The following is a 21,843-nucleotide window of genomic DNA, read 5'->3' as shown; positions in this document are numbered from 1 at the left end:
CTTTTAATATATCTAGACTTTTCTTGTCTTGCCCTTAGTATTTCTTTTTATAAACGTGTCAAGTTCAATATAATATGTAAAAATGAACGAATAGAATATTAAAAATACGGAGAAGGGCCTAAAATGCCTCTCGAATATTTGAATTGGTGCAAAATTACCCCATCCACCTTTTGGCTTTCAAATACCCTTTATGTCAATATTTTGGCTCAAAATACCCTCATTTCTAACGACGCACACTCATAAATATTATACCAAATATCACAGTTTAAGGACATTTTACGTCCTTTTCCGTTAAAATAATTTAAAATTACTTAATATATGAGCCTATATGATTGACCTAATTTTGGATTACATAGTAAATTAAAAATAAAATGGCTTACTCCTCTACTTTCTATGCCATTTTTTTTTCTTGTTGGATCTTGTCCATCATTTTTTTTATGACAAAATAAGGGAGAAAAAAAGGAGAAGAATAGTAACGACATTCATATAGAAATAATTAGTTCAACAGAAGATGATTTAATTAAGCAGGTATGTACGTATACTATATTTTTTTTTTGTGTACCAATATTCAAAATAAAAGAATGAAAATAAATTTTCCCCATCCCATCATGATTGTTACATTCCGTATTTTTGCATTTTGGATTATTCGTAAGCTAACGATTATAAATTCAAGGACTTTTAATTTTGAATTTTAAAAGGACATGATTTGTTGTAGATGCCAAGTTATATGAATAATTTATGTGTAGTAAAATACATCTCAAGAAGGACCCTTAAGCCAAATCAAAATAGAAGCCATCAAATATGTTTTTCTTAAAGTCACGTTTCGGGTAAGCTCACTTTGGGAGGCCATAACCTCTTTATAATTTGGGAATTTGGGAAAACTCTCAAAATCAAAGTTGTAGGTAATTGAAATATCTTTCCAACCATAGGTCGTGGGACGAAATGTGATATCAGATTAATAAGATATAGACATTTTAAGTCTGACAGGCCAAACTAAATAGTGAATTCGGCCCAACCCAATTCTAATTCGGGTCAGGCCCAATACCCACGAAATTAATCTAATTCTTATCTCTTTCTTCATACTTTAGACTAAGAAAATATCCAGAAAAATTTCCAGAGAGAGAGAGAGGGGAAGTTCTTGAGAGAAAAACCAAATCTGACCAAAATTAAAGCCCCAAATCTCAAAGCTCTTGAAGAGAAAAATTGTTGTACGTCGCATTGGCTTCAATTTGAGCTAGATATCATCCAATAAGGAGAAGATTTTATGTGGTGCTGCAAATTTAAGGTAATATTAAAGTCTCATTTTCATTGTTAACAAGTTTAGTTAGAGTTTTAACGGATTAGAACGGAGAAAATAGTGTTATAAACTAGTTTGGTGATTTGTTGAGATTTATGGGTTAAAAGGTTGTTTTAGGTAGATTAAATGGATGAAATTAGCTTAGTTATGATATATAATAATGGTTGATATTGTTTTGATGTTGTTGATGAGTTGTTGTTCTTGAATTTGGAGGAAAAAGGTGTATGAAGATTGTGAATGTTCAAACCCGTTTTTGGAATTGAGTAGCTGGTAGTAATTAGGGAATATCTCATTGTGTAGACCTTCGATTTTATATATTAAATATGTTTTGGAAAGATAATACACGTACCTACAACTCTTATGTTTATGTCTTAGTCTATATCTGCTGTTATTATGTCGAAAACTGAGGATGAATTATAAGACAAATTATGTCCAGATTCTGGATTGAAAAATCTTTCATGTATAGCTGTTCGTATTTTGATGATATCTCTTTGTAGAAAATGATTTTTGAGTTGATTTCTTTTGAATTGGAAACTTAAGACAGAGATCTAAATGTTTCATGAAGGTAATAAAGTCCAGTTTTGCCGTTTTCATTTTCAAAATTTAGATACAACGTGAGGTACTTGACTTTCCGAATTTACTGCTTTGGTAACATGAGTCGGGTGGAAATATTCTAGGCTTATTGTCAATAATAAATCTTATTTTGTGTCAATATTTTGGATTGTTGATGTTGATTGATGATTATATGGCTGGTTTGAAAGTGGGAAAAGTGAGCGGTATAGGTGAGGTGCTGTCCAATTTTTTTTAGAAATAACCTACTAACGATAGACTACATTTTATTCTTGTCCATAGCTTAACCATTGTGCTTAACGTTTTAATATAGGTTGAGACAATATTGGACAACATATACGTATAAACGCTAAAGGTATGTAAAGTTAACATTTTCTTCTTTTGGCATGATCCATATGAAACGAACTAATGACGTATGCTTAAATTCCAAAGAAACTCTTATTCGTAGATATACTCGGATGGCTACCGTTCTTGATTTTCAAAATTTATATTGTTATGTCTTGACTCATGTGTATGATTCCAGCCATCCTAGTTGGTATAACTCATGTTGTGGTATAATTCATATTTTAGTATAATTCATAATTGGTGTGATTCATAATGACTATTATCTTGGTTTTCAAATGATGGACTGTTTTGCTTATTCTATTAAGTCTCCGATAATGATCAAATTTCACAAGGTTGCTAATGATACCTTATTCGTGCATATTGTTATGGTATTATTCACCGAGTCCTACGATAGGCCGGGTATGTTATCATGTATGAATTCCACTACATTATTCACCGAGTCCCTTACTAGAGGGCCGGGTACGTGATATGATAATATGATATTATGATGATATGACGATATGATTATGGCACCGAGTTCCATAATGGGCCGGGTATGGTATCAGTGTACACTACTCTATTCACCAAGTCCCTTGCTAGAGGGCCGGGTATGGTATATATATACATATGACGATATATTGATATAATTGTCACACCGAGTCCCATAACGGGCCAGGTACGATATATGATGATGATATGCATGTCTTCATTTTATAAGAAACAGGTACAGTGATTTATTGATTATGATACTTGACTCCTGAATCTTTATTTCAGATGTGATCTCCTTTATGATATTTTATGCTTTATATACTCGGTACATATTTCGTACTGACCCCCTTCTTCAGGGGGCTGCATTTCATGCCCGCAGGTACAAATACTCATTTTGGAGAGCCGCCAGCTTAGGATTCTACTCAACGAGTTTGAAGTGCTTCATTGTCTCGGAGACCAAACTTTGGGTACTAATCCTTATAATGTATATATTTGTGTATTTAGGGATACGACGGGGCCCTGTCCCGTCATATGCTATTGTTAATCCTCTTAGAGGTCTGTAGACATATGAGTGGGTTGTATATAGATGTTGTCCGGTGTACTAGTATGACTTATGTTTTTGGACGTTTACATTCAAAATGGAAGCCTTGTCGGCTTACATATTATGTTATCTTATTTTTGACAATTAAGACTCCCCAAGAAATAGGTAATTTTGGTATATATATAAGTAACAGTTTGAGACGACGTGCTACCCATATAAATCTTATATCATGTTTAATTGTCGATTGACTATAGATAATAGGTGTGTATATGAGGGTCCAATTCGGACACTAGTCACGGGGTTAGGCCGTGACAATGATAATGATACAAATTAAATGAATATGAACCTATAAGTTCATTTCAAGATTGAGTCTTGATGTCATAATTAAGAATAAATAGTTAAAAAAGAATAAAAAGAAGGAATGAACAATATGTTTGGATAATTGATAGAAGATTTTTTATTAATAAAAATAAAAAAAAATAATTAAAAGGACAATCAGACGAGGCAAGTATTGATTTTAGTTGGGTTACAATGAATCGGGAGTTGATTTAAATTGGCCAAATAGAAAAATATTATGAAATTAATAAAATTTGAATATTATTTTCAAGCGTATTGTGTCAAAATATGGATTATATGTAATTTTTATTATTTATTTGAGAAGAATTTAAATTTGGACCAATTAGATCAGACAACATAATAAATAAATATTTAATATTTATACTTTAGAAAAACTGTTAAAAACAAGGGCAAATATGAACCAAATGATTAATATTGAGGGTGTTTTAAGTCAAACAATTGACGTCAAGGGTATTTGAGGGCCGAAAAATAAATGAAGGATAATTTTATACCAATTTAAATAGTTAAAGGATGTTTTGGGCCTTCTACGTTAAAAAAGGAAAAATTATCAAATTACACACCTTATATTCCTATATTTTCAATTATTCACTACTATTTATAAAAATTTCAAAAATCTCTCTTATGATACATAAGAATGATGTTGATACATCGCGATTTGATACATATGTCCTTTTCATGATACATCGCTAGTTGATACAAACCAAACATAAAATGTATCAGTAAAATATAAAGTTTTACTATTATTTTTGTTGTGTCCATGATATTTAGGTGTTATAAGCTGATTCATAAGTTTTATTGATATTACAATGTTTAGTTTGTATCAACTAGCGATGTATCATGAAAAGGACTTATGTGTCAAATCGCGATGTATCAACGTCATTCGTATGTATCAAAAATCTGGAAAAAAAAAGAGGAAATTTGGATAATTGCCAAAAAAATCAGAATAAATTATAATTGAATTTTTCACTATAAAATTTAAGTAAAATACCCCCAAAAATATTGATTTCCGGTGAATCCATTTAATATATAAAGTACGCCGCCTCTGCAATTATCCATTTTTTCTAACTTATTGAATCCAAGATCACTCATTGAGTACGAAATGACATTGAAAGTTAGTAGTTGGTAATACAATTTCTGTCATGTGTCCCAAATCTGTTTTCACATTTATAATAAAGGGCCCATCGTATCAATAATTTTATTATCATTATGTGGATAATTAGGAGCGGATCTATCTTATGAAGTAAAAATGTCATGACACACACTTCAACTAAAATTTTGAATATATGTCTGTATAATATATATTCAGGCCAAAATCACTATATTTGAAAGTGTCACCCGCAAATCATAAATGAGATGTGATGCCCTTAATCTTGAGAAGTTTTTTTTTTTTGTTTTGTTTCTACTTCCTCCATTTAAAAATAAAATTAAAAAAATCGTTACATTTAACCTTTGTTTTGTGTTTACCATTATTATACAGTAAGAAATTTCTTTTGTTGAGTCATTTGAATTGAACAGTCTTTCTATTGAATTTTTTAAAAAAGAAATGGCTTAAGTGATAAATATTTTGAGCTATTCTCATAGATTAAAATTTGAATCTTTTGCATTGCAAATAATTGCCATAAAACATGACAATTAAGATTGAAAAATGGTTTCGAGAATATTGGAGGTAGCAATTAAGCTACTTTTTAAGAAAATCTTATTATTGGAGGCGTTGTTTCATTAATTTCCCCCCCCCAATTTTCCTTCCATAATAGAATTTAAATTAAGCATGAAAAAATAGTACCTAGACAAAATCTTTTTTTTTTTGTCTATGTATATGAATAAAAAGCCTAATCAACCTAATCGAAGTTACAAAAATCTTATCAAATTGATGCAGCCTTCCTATTTGGTCTATATGGCTAGTGGTAGATATACCATGCATAAGACTGGTATTCAAGGACCCTTCCTACTTGCAATAATAGTCCCAAAGAAAATTATATTATTTTCTCCGTTTATATTTATTTGTCTATTCTTTTAAAAAAATAATGACTGATATAAATATTTTATCACAATACTCATATTAATTAATATTTAGTATTTTTAAAAGTAATTTGAGGAATAAATAATTAATATTAAAGATAAAATATGAAAAAAATATTTATATCAGTCATTATTTTTTGGCCATGCCATTTCATCTCATGATATGAAATAATGAGAGAAAATCAACGTTTGGACATGCGATTTTACGTTGATTTCATCTCATGATTTCATATCATGAGATGAAATCCCAAATTCACCAAAAATCATGATTTGGGAATTTCAAATCATGATGTGAGTTTTTTCAAATACAAAAATTGACCACAACTTTATATTTTATAACAATAACCTATATTTAATTTATATATACCTACTAGCCATTTGTTTCATATGTAAATAAAATTTGTAATTCATATCATTACTTTTAGATCGTTTATATCTCATATAACGATTATTCTCTCCAATGTAAAATTTTATTTGTACTTCAAATAAATTCTTAGTTTACCATTTATATTCATCAAATTCATTATTATTATTTTTATCAAATTTATTACTACTTCATTCAAATCAATGTTTAATAATAATAACAATTCCATCATTATATTGAGTTGAGAAGAGTAATCACTATGGTCTGTTGCATTAAGTGCAAAAATAATTTATTTAGATACTAACAACTTGAACACCACAACTTATGTTCAATTTTATCTTTTTATTGAATTAATTAAGATTTGATCAATAAATATTGTATTTTTTAGAATAACTTTGTGATAATATTTAATGCGATTTTATAAACTTTTGTATATTTGGTAAGATTGTATAAACAATTGAGACATTTTTAATAGTTTTACAACTCATGGAGTTTTTATGTTTATGAGAAAACATACAACATAAAAAGTTCAAATCGTATGTCCAAACAAAACTTAAACTTTATCTCATAATTTCAAATCATAATTTCATATCGCATGGCCAAACGACCCTTATATGTTAAAAAGGAAGATTTATTTTTTAAAATAATGACATTGTTTTATATGGAAAATATTGTTTTTTTATAAAGTACTCCGCCTCTGCAATTATCCATTTTTTTCTAACTTATTGTATCTAAGTTCGCTATAATTGTACCCATCGAATACGAAAGGGCCGGTTGAAAGTCAATTTAAAACATTGAATATAGTAGATGGCAATACAATTTCCGTCATGTGTGTCAAATCTGTTTTCATATTTATAATAAAGGGCCCATCGTATCAGTAATTTTATTACCATTATGTGACGAAGATAATCAATTGGCTATAATTAGGAACGAATTTACGATGTTATCACATTCATACACATCGATTAATATATATATATATATATATAATATGTAGGTATATTCAGGCAAATTCGTAAATGAGGTGTGATTAGCCATTAATTCTGCGAGATCCTTTTTTTCCCTTTTTTTTATTTCTACTTCATCCATTTAAAAAATAATTTAAAAAAATCCTTAAATTAGACCTTTGTTTCGTTTCTACCATTATTATACCTTACTTTGTAAGAAATTTCTTTTGTTGAGTCATTTGAATTGAGCAGTATTTCTATTGAATTTTTTAAAAAATAAATGGCTTAAGTGATAAATATTTTGAGCTATTCTCATAGATTAAAATTTGAATCTATTGCATTGCAAATAATTGCCATAAAACATGACAATTAAGATTGAAAAATGGTTTCGAGAACATTAGGGGTAGCAATTAAGCTACTTTTTAAGAAAATCTTATAATTTGAAGCGCTGTTTCATTAATTTTTTTTTTCCAATTTCCTAATAGAATATAAATCAAGCGAGTACCTAGATAAGCTCGTTTTTTTTTTTTTTTTGTCTTTGTATATGAATAAAAAGCCTAATCAACCTAATCGGAGTAACAAAAATCTTATGAAATTGATCCTCCTATTTGGTCTATATGGCTAGTGGTAGATACACAATGCACAAGAGTGGTATTTATATTATTTAAATTCTGAATTCGTCTTTTATCTCCTCCCTTGCCCTCACCCTCCCCCTCCCTCCCTTTATTTTGATGATTCAAAAGTGAAAAAAGATTATTTCTATTAATAAATTGATATTTAAAATTATTCCATTCAAGCATTTATGTACCATCAAAGGATTTTAAAGCTATTTAATTTGTTTTTTTTACGTGATTGACAATGAGATAACTTTTTTAAAAAACAAAATTGATTGTGGATATATGCAATATATCAAAGTTGTTCAAATACTAAGGGTCTGTTTGGAAAGCCACCTCGTATCAGCCTAGTAATTATAATGACATATTTTTTTGCCAGAATGTAATTACAGTGTATTGTTTGGTTGCACAAGTACAACCATAAGGTTATATTAAACTTTAAAAATAAAAGTTAATCATTTAAAATTAAAAATTATATTAGACAAATAAGGACCTTTATAAATGATATTAAATTAAATATTTAAGATATATATTAATTAATAAACTTATGTTATTAACTAATATTATAAAATGTAATTTATTGATATTTTTTAAATTAGTATATTTTAATTAATTTAATCATAAAAACTAAAAGTATAAGATTTTTAAGATATTAAATTAAATATTTAAGATATATATTAATTAATAAACATATGTTATTAATTATTATTATAAAAAATAATTTATTTATATTTTTTAAATTAGTATATTGTAACGACCCGCTCCTGTCGTTAGAGATAGACCAATGGAGAAGAATTTCGGGCCAAAAAATATTAGGTAGTAACTTCGGCGAATTTGAGCCTAGGCCAGGCTGGGATAAATTCTGAGTCAGGTGAAGTCTAGCATGATCAAGTGAATAATGGGAAGTCAAATTTGTAATTTGATTGGACAGGCTGATAGCCAAGGTGATACGGAGCATTTACGGCTTCGCGGAATCGCATTCGGACGAGTAAAACCCTCGAAATCAAAGTTTGCGTGGGGAGTATATTTTAATACGTCCTTGAAGTGGGTGTGTTGTGAAAGGGGAGCTTGAAACACAAACTCCGATCTCTCTGTTTCCGCCAATCCCGCTAGGGCGGGATTATTCCCTTCAGAGAGGGACAAGCGCGACTTAAGTCGTGAAAAAAATCAGAAACAGTCTTTTTCTGCAAGTTCAGTTTCTAAAACCCCAAGAGGCGATCTAGGGCGATTTCAATTGATTTTCCACGGATTTCCATGCTTAAGGTAAGGTTTTTACTCTTTATATTCATACTTTGATTATTAGAAACTAGGAGTATGGGTGATAATCATTGGGAGAGGGTTTGGACTGAAAATCTAAGGTGGAAAATAGCCCTAGGGTAAGGTTAGGATCATGAGTTTGGCCTAGTGAATGAAATTACGTTATATTTCTTGACAGTTAGGCCATTATATTGATCCTTGATATGTATTTAATGTTTCTATACCAAGAACGAGAAGAACAAACTCGGAAAGGAAAGACTATTGCACTGTAATGTTCTGAAAGCTTGAATTTGAGGTAGGGTGATGGTCTAGTTTCCTGTATGTATTTTATATACTTGCTAAATTGCTTCATGATATGCATGTGTGTATATAAATAGGGAAAAATACTAGATTATGTGTGAAATGATCACTTGCTGGCCTGTTATATTAATGAACATGTTCTTGGTGGTATAAATGTTGTAAATATTGTATGTTCTTGTGATTGTGATATCTTGGGATCGGGTGTCACGTTCCGACACATATATGAATCGGGTGTCACGTCATGATACGTATTTGGATCGGATGTCACATTCTGACATATACTTGGATCGGGTGCCACATTTTGACATAAATTTGATTATTTGTAGGTCCCTTGAGAGGACCCTTGTGTGAAATTATAACATGTAAAAGACATTGAGTTGTGATGTTGAAATGTGGTTGAATTATTCCGTATATGTATATGCTTATTGTGTTGAAATTTACTTGTCTATAATACGCTTACTAACTAACCACATGATCCTACCAGATTACCGTGACTTTGTGTACTGATACTATTCTTGCTTTGCCTTTTGTTGAGTACACGACATATTCAGCTAGTAGCAGAGAGACCTCGGTTGGAGGATTAGTAGGTTGTTCAAAATTCCAAGGGTGAACTATTCTGTCGTGCTGTCGGGGACTTTTCTATCGTGGTTCTAGTCCTTTTCTCTTCCAGGACTTAGATGTTTAGACAGTGCTTTGTTTATTTACTAGTTTCTATTTGGAGTTGTACTCCTGTTCTAGACTTGGTAGTTTGAGTTTTGGTATGATGACTTTCAGTTCCTACGGGTGTTTAATTTCGTGCTTTATTGTTATTAACTTGGTTGACTAAGTTTATGGAAACTCAACACTTATCTTTGAATTAAACCTGCTTCCGTATCTTTAAGCTTGCGTACATATTGTGGTTATTGTTGTTGGGCTGTTAGAATGGTTCTCCCACCAGAGAGTTAGAGTGGGTGCCAGTCATGGCAGGTTGGGGTCGTGACAAAGTTGGTATCAGATCCTAGGTTCATTAATCTATTTATACCAAAACGAGTCTAGTAGAGTCTCGCGGAATGGTACGGAGACGTCTGTACCTTTCTTCGAGAGGCTACAGGATTTTAGGAAAAGTTTTACTATTTTCCTTCTTTCGTGCGATAACTTGATTCTAATTGGTATTTGATGATCCAAATTGATATCTAATCGTTTTCACTCTCTTGTCTGCAAATGATTAACATGCGTTTCAACGGTTTTAGGCCAGTAGCAGCAATTGAGCCCATGGAGGAGCCAATCGTTCGAGGGTATGGCAGAGGAAAAGGCAAGAAATGTAGGCGAAGCAGGGGCAGAGGAAGGGCAGTACCTGCCAAATTAGAGGTCCTTGTTAAGGAGGTACTGGTAGAAGAGGCCCCTCCTGCTCCCCTGAATAAGTTTGAGGGAGAGGTGGAAGCTGAAGAGGAGCAGAAACAAGTAGGACAAGAGGAGGATGGCCAGGCTGAGGCCGCTGGTATTCCTCCTCTGAATCCACTCTTGACCCAGCAGATCAAGATATTTCTAAGTGGGCTAGTTGGCACTAGTGCCATCCCCACTATACCCGCAGCACCAACACCTGTTGACCGTCCGGTTGCTGTTGCACTTCAGCCAACAAATGCAGTATTGGGCACATATGCATTCTTCAAGCCCCTAATAGGTCTTTTTGAGTTCTATAACCTTTTCCCCCTATCTAAGACTTCTAGTAGGTTCATTTGGTCATTTATGACTTGCGGGTATGGAGGCATGGATAGCAAGAAGTTCGGGAGCATTTTGGAATACTTGAACTCAAACTAGAAGCCTAAAGTGCATAGAGTTGACTAAAGTCAATAATATGGGCAAATGAATTTAGAATCATGGTTCGAAAGTTACATTAACTTTATTTTTGAAACTAGTAATGTTCTATTCTTCCGCATTAAGTATATGTTGGCAACCTTCAAAAGAAAAATAGGGAGAAAGAGGGAGGAAACTACTTATAATGACCCTAACAGATCTACTAGTTCCCATTCATCTATGTCATCTTTTTACACCAAAAATAGAAAGATACAATACAATTCCATTTAACTATGTGAATGGAATTAGACCTATCTTTAAAGCTTTTACTATTTCCCTCTTTCCATAAGGACCACCAAATGCAATGTGGGATGATTCTCCACCATCTCTTCTGGATCTTGCTTCCTCCTCTTCTGATCCAACAACTTAGTTGGTTTGCAGTGTTACATTCTGTATTTTTGCATCTGGATTATTCGTAAGCTAACGGTTATAAATTCAAGGACTTTTAATTTTGAATTTTAAAAGAACATGATTTGTTATAGATGCCAAGTTATTTGAATAATTTATGTGAAGTAAAATACATCTCAAGAAGGACCCCTGAGCCAAATCAAAGTAGAAGCCATCAAATGTTTTTTTTTCTTAAAGTCACATTTCGGGTAAGCCAACTTTGGGAGGCCATAATCTCTTTAGAATTTGGTAATTTGGGAAAGATCTCAAAATGAAAGTTGTAGGTAATTGAAATATCTTTCCAACCATAAGTCGTGGGATGAAATGTGATACCGTAGTAATAAGATATAGACATTTTAAGTCTGAGAGGCCAAACTAAATAGTGAATTCGGCCCAACCCAATTCTAATTCGGGTCAGGCCCAATACCCACGAAATTAATCTAATTTTTATCTCTTCCTTCATACTTTAAACTAAGAAATATCTAGAAATTTCCAGAGAGAGTAAGAGAAGGGAAAGCTAGAGAGAAACACCAACATCTACGACAATTAAAACCCCGAATCTCAAAGCTCTTGAAGAGAAAAATTGTTGTACGTCGCATTGGCTTCAATTTGAGCTAGATATCATCCAATAAGGAGAAGATTTTATGTGGTGCTGCAAATTTAAGGTAATATTAAAGTCTCATTTTCATTGTTAACAAGTTTAGTTAGAGTTTTAACGGATTAGAACGGAGAAAATAGTGTTATAAACTAGTTTGGTGATTTGTTGAGATTTATGGGTTAAAAGGTTGTTTTAGGTAGATTAAATGGATGAAATTAGCTTAGTTATGATGTATAATAATGGTTGATATTGTTTTGATGTTGTTGATGAGTTGTTGTTCTTGAATTTGGAGGAAAAAGGTGTATGAAGATTGTGAATGTTCAAACCCGTTTTTGGAATTGAGTAGCTGGTAGTAATTCTAGAATATCTCATTGTGTAGACCTTCGATTTTATATATTAAACATGTTTTGGAAAGATAATACACGTACCTACAACTCTTATGTTTATGTTGTAGTCTATATCTGCTGTTATTATATCGAAAAATGAGGATTAATCATAAGACAAATTCTGTCCAGATTCTGGATTGCAAAAATCCCTCATGTATACCTGTTAGTGTTTTGATGATATCTCTTTGTAGAAAATGAGTTTTGAGTGAATTTATTTTTCATTAGAAACTTAAGACAGAGATCGAAATGTTTCATGAAAGTCATAAAGTCCAGTTTTGCCGTTTTTATTTTCAAAATTTAGATACAACTTGAGGTACTCGGCTTTCCGAATTTACTGCTTTAGTAACATGAGTCTGGTGGAAACATTCTAGACTTATTGTCAATAATAAATCTTATTTTGTGTCAATATTTTGGATTGTTGATGTTTCTTGATGATTATATGACTGGTTTGAAAGTGGGAAAAGTGAGCGGTATAGGGGAGGTGCTGTCCAATTATTTTTAGAAATAACCTACTAACGATAGACTACGTTTTATTCTTGTCCATAGCTTAACCATAGTGCTTAACGTTTTAATATAGATTGAGACAATATTGGACAACATATATGTATAAACGCTAAAGGTATGTAAAGTTAACATTTTCTTCTTTTAGCATGATCCATATAAAATGAACGAATGACGTATGCTTAAATTCCAAAGAAACTCTTATTAGTAGATATACTCGGATGGCTACCGTTCTTGATTTTCAAAATTTATATTGTTATGTCTTGACTCATGTGTATGATTCCAGCCATCCTAGTTAGTATAACTCATATTGTGGTATAATTCATATTTTAGTATAATCCATAATTTGTGTGATTCATAATGACTATTGTCTTGATTTTCAAATGATGGACTGTTTTGCTTATTCTATTAAGTCTCCGATAATGATCAAATTTCACAAGGTTGCTAATGATACCTTATTCGTGCATATTGTTATGGTATTATTCACCGAGTCCTACGATAGGCCGGGTATGTTATCATGTATGAATTCCACTACATTATTCACCGAGTCCCTTACTAGAGGGCCGGGTACGTGATATGATAATATGATATTATGATGATATGACGATATGATTATGGCACTGAGTCCCATAATGGGCCGGGTATGGTATCAGTGTACACTACTCTATTCACCGAGTCCCTTGCTAGAGGGCCGGGTATGGTATATATATACATATGACGATATATTGATATAATTGTGACACTGAGTCCCATAACGGGCCATGTACGATATATGATGATGATATGCATGTCTTCATTTTATAAGACACAGGTACAATGATTGATTGATTATGTTAATTCACTCCTGAATCTTTATTTCAGATGCGATCTCCTTTACGATATTTTATGCTTTATATACTCGGTACATATTTCGTACTGACCCCCTTCTTTGGGGGGCTGCATTTCGTGCCCGTAGGTATAGATACTCATTTTGGAGAGCCGCCAACTTAGGATTCTACTCAATGGGTTTGAAGTGCTCCATTGTCTTGGAGCCTAAACTTTTGGTACTAATCCTTATAATGTATATATTTGTGTATTTAGGGGTACGGCGGGGCCATGTCCCGTCATATGCTATTGTTAATCCTCTTAGAGGTCTGTAGACATATGAGTGGGTTGTATGTAGATGTTGTCTGGTGTACTAGTATGACTTATGTTTTTGGACGTTTACATTCGGAGTGAAACCTTGTCGGTTTACGTATTATGTTATCTTATTTTTGACAATTAAGACTCTCCAAGAAACAGGTGATTTTGGTATATATATAACTGACAGTTTGAGACGACGTGTTGCCCATATAAATCCTATATCATATTTCACTGCCGATTGACTATAGGTAATAGGTGTGTATACGAGTGTCCAATTCAGACACTAGTCACGGCCTATGGGGCTAGGTCGTGACATGCAGTGTGCTCAGGCATATTCCATTTCATTTCCGTGAGTCTAAGAAAAAGAGCCCATAATTATGTAGTGAATTTGCAATGTAGAAAGAGGTGATTGTTTGTTTCACCACAAAGTTGATATCTGGAATCTATCCAACTTTGTATGATGATTTTGGACTTGTACGTATATTTGAATTAGGACTCAAGGGGCTCCGACGCAATTTGAAACTATTGCATGAAAGTTGAAAAGTTAAGGATGTTTAAAAGTTCAAAAGTTTGATTTGTACATCGATTTTGAGTTATGATGTTTCCTTACGTGTTTTTGAGCCTTTGAGAAAGTCCATATAGGGTAATAGGACTTATTGGGATGATTTGGAGGGAAACCGAGGGTCTCGAGTGAGTTTCAGCGCGTTTGGAGAAGATTTGAAGTGCTGAAACATGAATTCGCCTGATTTCACAAGAGAACTACACCCAATCTATAAGGAATTTGGAGATGATGTTTGAATGGAAGTTGTATCCCCTGAGTCTAGTTTTCAATGATTCAAACCATTCATCATTTTGAAATTTCTACAAAAGTTATGGCCATTTTACTATAGACTATAGAGCAGCTTTTTATACAGCAACTTCATGACTTAAGTCGGGTTTTTGTGATGTTTATTTATTTCCAACTATTGGAGCTCAATTTTGAGAGGATGAAGCTATGGTTTCATATACAAGCTTGGGGTGTTATTCTAACTTGAATCTATGATCATTTCATGGTTCTAACCTTGAATTTGTCATTTGAACATGAAACCAAAGACGGAAATTAAGGATTTTCGAATATATAGATCTAGAATTACCTAAATTGAGTTTTGATATCCAAATGGAAATCTAAGCATAGATTTGGACTCATGTGGTTGTGCCTAACCCAGATATGTAATTTATTTTGGGGTTGGGGTTGACTTTGACTTTTTTGGGTTGCCTTGATTGACCTAGCCTAAAAATTATGGAATTGACATCAATGGATTAGTCTAACCTCATAGAGTAATCTTTTGAATAGATTTGAGTCGTTGATGGATTTCATATGTAGTTGTTAGAAAGGTTTAAGCACCACTTGGATCGAGGTAAGTTAAGCTTTGACTTCGATGAGGGAATTTTCCCCAATTAACTGCAGTGTGTGATACCTTGCATATATTGGGGTAACGTATAGGCGAGATGACGAACACTTATGTGGTATTTGATTGTTATACCTATTTTTCATGATTCTTTATTGCTACCCGATTACATGAGCATATTTTCATGCTAGTGATAATGTTATAGGCATCGTTTCAAGCTAGATTCACATTTTCTAACTATGTGCATGTTAGACTACATGTTTAGCTGATAAATATGTCGCATTTGTATGTATTGTGACTGCATACCTGATTTTTAACCTTGATATGAATTTGGCATATGAGTTGTTCGTGTCGTTCATCAGTTCACACATGAGTTGTCTGCGTTGGTTATGCTATGGCACACGAGTTGTCTATGCAGGTTATCAATTCACACATTAGTAGTCCGAGTTGGTTATCTTAGTACGTGATTTGCCATGGCACGTGTGGACATGAAATTATCCCCCTAGGGTCACTGCTCATGGGCACCCCATGCAGTGTGCTCGAAGTCGTGCTGAGAGCACTGTACACCTTAACCATTACATGTTACCTGCTATCTCCCACCAACACAGGTGCCCTATAATTTTGTCCATCAAGGCTTGGGAAGATGCAAGAAAATCACCTAGTGTTTTGAATTTGAACCTGAAACCTCATGATTATTCGTCAATTCATTGACTGCTAGGCCACATCCTTGATTTCAAATAAATTTACTTAATTTGTTTTTTAAAGAAGAAATTTAAAAAGAGGTTAGGATATTTCGCTTCCAATCCTCAAAATCGCATACTACAACACATAAAGATAGAGAAAAAGCGTCACTATGAGCAGTACAGAGAGCGTGCAAGTGGAACCTATATTAGGCACCGGTGAGCATCACCAAAAACTAAATACTCCCCAACCCCATCCCACTTTGTCAATTGAATGTTTGCTTCTTATATTGAAATCCTTTTTTGATGGGTTCACCTATATTAGATTTTGATTTTTAGAAAAGAACGAATCTAGTCATACTCAAACCTCCTGCTTTGTGTTTCCATCAGGCACTTATTCTTAAAGATGAATCACAAAATTTTTGTAAGCATGCAAAACCTTGTAACATAAGTCGACCAATAAAAAGGAAATATAGACAGGATGGACCAACCTCTCGCTGGTTTGCCCGATATTTTGATATGCCAAAAACATTAAACCTAATGTCATCAGCTTGAGAGTCCCTCCTTTACATCTATAAATACCACCTTATTTCCTCATTTTATTCATTAACCTTTTTCAAACAACTCTTCTCTCTATACACTTCTTCATTCATTTTCAAATATAGTTTTAATTTTTAGTAGTGTAGAAATACTATTTCGGTGATTCTTATATTGCGGATAGTACACAAAACGCTCTGACAAGGAGAAAAGGCTAGGAGTCAAGAGTGGTCATTGAGTTCTTCAATTCGGAGTAAAGTTTCGAATTTCAGGTATGTAAGACTATTAATAGCATTGGATTGAGTTCGTCTATGCGCCCAATATTTAAATTTATGTAATTGAGTTATAGTTGAGTTTTACCCTAATTTTTGAATTCTAAATAAGTTAATTCTTTTTTTATTGAGTTATATATATTTATGCATTGAGATTATTATTATTTTTATCTCTCACATTATTGGAATTATTATTCGTGGCCACTTTTCCATGAACCCTAATTGATTTGATATTCATGAATATTTTTTCTGCATGTTTTGAGTAAAGATGTTGTCTTTTAATATTCATTGACAAAAAAAGTGATTTGAATTAAGACTATATATGTATTTTATTAAGTTTTAAAAAAGAAAAAGAATTGAGTTTAAATGAATTTGATTCTTTAGGTTAAATGATGTTTTGAGTGAGATGTTTTGAAGTATAATGATTGTATGAAGAGGTAATGATGATGATGATGCATTGAGATGAGTTTGATGTTTTAGATTAAAGTCTAATGAGACTAGATGATGATGTTAATATGAGCACATGTTTTGAGAGTAGTATTGAGCACTAAGTTGGATAAGAGTTTAATTGACTCAAATTCCAGAACTACGTAGACAGCGTAGGATGGAGGCTATGCCTCTTAAGTCCCAAAAAGAGGACTTTGATGATTGGATCCAAGATGGTGATGTTATTTATCCTAGCAAGATATTGAATAGATATGACAACGACATCGCTTCGTTATATCATCACTAGCTCATAGGTGATGGTTGTCGGTTAGAGAAACTCCCAACTGAGTAAGCATTGCTTATTATTAGTATTTTTAAATTTGCACTACATATTGATGTTAAGATGATGTTGAGTTTTGAGATGAGTCTTTCTGAAGGAAGTTTCTTGATATTTATCCATATTTTTCTGCCATTTTACATACTCGTACATTCTATGTATTGACGTCATTCGACCTGCATCATTTTATGATGAAGATACATGTGTTAGAGATCCTCAACATGCGCATTATTGAAGATCATTACTTTTCATCTATTTGGTAAGTCCTTCTTGTATTCGGAGGAACTCTTTATTCTTTTATTACTGTTGAGTATTATGTTTCTTTTAAGGTAGTCATGGACATGTCATTGACACCGTCTGATAGTTTTAGAGGCTTCAAAGACAGAGTTTGGTGATGTAATTACAGTAGTTCTCCTTTGAAACTACTTCTTTTAAGGATTATTTCTTTCATTTGATATTGATGATGGCGAGCCCACATAAGTATTCTTATTTTTACTTAAGTCTTCTGCTGATGAACGAATGAGTGATGAAACCAAGTGGTTCTCTTAGTGGCCATAGACGGTTTCTAAGTACCGGCCACGCCTAGGGTACCCTCTTGGGGTGTGACACTATCTATGTTTGCCTTTAGGTTTTCTTCCTTCTCGGTATCTTGCTTGTACTATTTTTCTTGGTTAGTGAGGTTGTGAATCTTAATAGACAAGCCTTTCCCTCCCTCATTGTGTACAAGGTTCACAAGTCCCCTTTCTCCATAGATTTCCCAGCTCCATATTAGTTCTGATTATCTCTTTTCTGTTGCTTCATAGGAGTATTGTTGATGCTTTCTATCTTATCTGTGCCCTTCTCTTTATCATCTTGTACTTTCTGTATTGATTTTTTTACAAATTGCCTTTGGTCATTCCTTTGTTTTGTACTACTGCCTTCTTTACCTTGATTTTGTAAATGCTCCCTATTTTTATTTGGTGTAATATCTATGTCCTGGATGTTGTTTTCATCTCCATCTCCCCTAGTTCTACTTTCCTCCCCCATGTTATCTCTAAAGAGGCCTCCACTTGACTCACCCATCTGATTATCTGTCTTTTCACCTGTGGTCATCTCCTAATTCTTTGGATCTTTTTTTTAACTTCCCCTTATCCTTGTCTACCTCCTTTCTTTGTCTTCCCCCAATGCATCATATTTATTTGTTGTTGTAATGTTATGTTCTTTGTTGTGATTGTTTTTAGGATTCCACACTTGTTCCTTCTTTTCTCCTTTATTAAAAAATATGCCCTTTCCATATCCCATCTTCCTCCTTTGTTCCCTAAACTCATTTGCCACTTTTGTGACTTGATTTTTCCCCATACCTTTTGTCTCCCCGTCTGTCTCTTTCTCTCCTTTGCCTGGTTCTTCTGCCTCTAATTCCTCTTCCTGCTTTGGGTAGAGCTTTGGATGAATCACAAAGCACTCCTTTTCATTATGCCCATGTAACTTGCATATTTTATAATACTTAGGCACGTAGTCATATTTGATAGTCACCCATTTATCTACAACCTCTCCTGATTTCTTCCTCATACCCACATTAATCCTTGAAGGGAATTCCACCATCAGATCTACCTCCACTTTAACTCTTGCACAACTAGGCTTTGTTTTATTAAGAGTTGTCATATCTACTAGTGGTGGTTTTCCAACCGCTGCTGCTAAAGAGAATATTGCTTCTTTCCTAAAAAAATTGGGTGAAAGTGATGGGAAGGATATCCACACAATCGCAATTGATGTTTCCTCCTCCGGATCAAACATCGAATCCTACTTTAGGGTTCTCATTGGGTATGACCAGTACTTGTGAGTAATATAGAATCGTGGCTTTGAAAGCAATGTAACATAATCCTCCAATGTGGTAGTTCTGATCAAAATATACTTGTTACTAAGTAAGCTAATATTAACATCTCCTTTCAATTCACATTGCTTTGGTATCAAACGTCGTAAATCCTATATTTCAAGCCATCCATATGAGAATTTTCCTATAACTACAAATTGGAGATCTTCATTGATGATCATCCGTGTTACTTTCTCTTCCTCCCAAACAATCTGTGGTTCCCCATGAAGATATGTAATTTGTTTCATCTGGACTGGCTTGTATTGCGGTTTTTTTTTGGTTTGGTGGTATTGGCATAAGTGGTTGTAGATGGTTGAGCAAGATTATTGATAGTAGTCTGAAGTGTTGGTCCAACCTCCAAGGGCGGCAGCCCATTTCGACGACCGTAAGCAAATGTAAGGTTTTGTTTTGGGGTTTTGCTAGAAAGCGGATGCTAAATTTTAGTCCACATCATCAAAGTTAATAATAATAATCGTTGTTGTACATCATTTCATATGTGGTAACACTGTTTTTTTCTCTCTCTCAATATTTCAGTTATTATATTGTCAGTTCTGGTAATTTTTTATATTTAATTTAGGCTACTTTCAAACTGAAAAGGAACACGTTACACTGAGGTATCAATGAATGAGTTAAATGAGGTTCCATAAATGAATAAATAAATTATTAAATTTAACACTGACAAATAAATTAAGTTATGTCGAGGAACTACCAGAAGTGAAATGAATAAATTATAAGTTTGGAATTTCAAAAATCAAACTTCAAATAAAAATATTTAAAATTTACTTGCACAAATAATCTATCAAAATTAAGATATTTTATCACCTAACTACAAATTCATATGTCTAAAATTTGTAACTTTGGACTTAATTCCTTTTTTTTTTTAAACTGTAAATCTGAATCTGATTTTAAAGTGGCTGAACTTTCAAAATATTTATGAAATTTGGCTATGCCATAAATAACGATCCTATATTGGGTTATATTGTGCACTTGTCCCTTTTGAACCTCAGTAGACTGCCCAAGCCCACTATAAACTATAAACTCAAACGGCATTTTATGGGTTTCTTCGTCTCTAGTAAAATGGGAAGAACTGAAGAACTATTGGAGGAGCTTCTGAATGTTGAAGTGGAGCTTCAAGACGTCCAAGGTTAGCTTAATATAAAGTTTCTTCATTTTTTTTGCCATTTTTTCTCCTTACCTTGTGTTTCCTTTTATATTTGTTTGCAACAACATCAATTGAAAAGTTAATCGTTGTTTAATTCTATTAGGAACCTTAAATCCCTGATATTTCTGGTTGTTTATAGTCATAGAAAGGAGGTGGTTGATGGGGATTTTTTTTGAATTGTAACGCGCCTTGCATTAATCCATAATGGTAACATAATTACATAAAGTCCTGATTTTTGTATTTATTTGCTGCTTGTAATAGTGACTTATTGTCTTATGATTGTACTTGGAATTTTCAAGTGTAAAGAAAGCATTTTTTTACAATCGTGGTGTCTAGGCTAGTTTGCCTGCAGCCCCACTAATTCCACGCGATACTGCCACCTTCAATCAGCAACATGTAAAGATGAGAAGAAATCACTCGTGTTTTTTGTCTTTGCTGGGATTTGAACTTGAGACCTCATGGTTCTCAACATTGATCACTAGGTCACACTCTTGAGTGCTTGTAAATAAAGCATTTTTATTATGCTAGATAACATTTGTGGCTCTTTCTTGCGTCTAAAGTTAAGCCTTTGAGCAATTTACCACCTCATAGATTAGAATAGGTTCTGGGCTCTATAGTGTCTATAGAAACAAGAATTACTATTTATTTCAAGTTGTCAACTAGGTCGACAATGTCTTGAGAAAATGGAAAAGAAAGAGAAAGAATGGTGCTACATGGGATGGTGGGACAATGATATGATCTTATCATTGTCAACAAAGTACGGGAGCATTTTGTGAATCAAGGTACTTGTTGGCCGTTGGCGACAATTAGAAAAGGTTGAGATTTGTTAGTTTACTTTAGGTGTCCTAGTTTCAAACTTGTTAACAGATTTCAATATGTTTGACTTGATCACCAAAGTCTTAATTACAGATAGGGTCAATAGTGTAAAAGGTGTTCAAGACTCATTAGCTATCATACATTTATCCATGAAAAATTATAGACAAGCGGAGAGAGAAAGTTACATTGTTGGTTTATTGTAATTGAGATACAATTATTCAGCGTCAGGAATCTGACAATTTTAGTTACTATGCTACTTGGGTAATATTTGTTACAATCGAGCTAGAACAGAAGCTGGTGGGTTTTAAGTTGTATTGCTATGAGTTTATTGATTTGGTTTGAGCTTATGATTCTTCTGTTGTTGTGAATACACAACTTGATGCTATGGTTATAAGAACATGGTATTTTTTTATGGATAGGTAAGAAGAGGATTTTACTGATGTGTGCCAGTAAAAACTGGTGAAATTATA

At 33.1% G+C, this 21,843-nt stretch overlaps 1 protein-coding gene and 1 long non-coding RNA gene across 6 annotated transcripts in view; both read left to right on the top strand.

Annotated features, from left to right (window-relative positions):
• Nucleotides 1–1,200: 1,200 nt before the first annotated feature.
• LOC129888426 (uncharacterized) lies at nt 1,201–3,090 on the top strand. Its single transcript, XR_008766660.1, has 3 exons — nt 1,201–1,285; nt 2,181–2,222; nt 3,060–3,090. It is a non-coding gene; the product is annotated as an uncharacterized LOC129888426 (long non-coding RNA).
• A 17,340-nt stretch (nt 3,091–20,430) lies between these two features.
• LOC129889509 (ATP-dependent DNA helicase Q-like 2) overlaps nt 20,431–21,843 on the top strand; it is a 59,492-nt gene continuing 58,079 nt past the window's right edge. For 4 of the 5 annotated variants that reach the window (XM_055964828.1, XM_055964824.1, XM_055964825.1 and 1 more), the window contains exon 1: nt 20,459–20,539. In XM_055964828.1, the coding sequence (XP_055820803.1) occupies nt 20,473–20,539 (67 nt within the window). In that variant the 5' untranslated portion in view covers nt 20,459–20,472. Of the gene's footprint in view, nt 20,540–21,843 lie in introns of all 5 variants that reach the window. The other variant, XM_055964826.1, reaches the window with a different exon arrangement.

Source organism: Solanum dulcamara, chromosome 5, assembly GCF_947179165.1.
Source record: "Solanum dulcamara chromosome 5, daSolDulc1.2, whole genome shotgun sequence".
In the NCBI taxonomy this organism is placed as follows: Eukaryota; Viridiplantae; Streptophyta; class Magnoliopsida; order Solanales; family Solanaceae; genus Solanum; species Solanum dulcamara.
The sequence above is the reverse complement of the archived record's forward strand: the minus strand, read 5'-3'. Positions and strand labels throughout refer to the sequence as shown.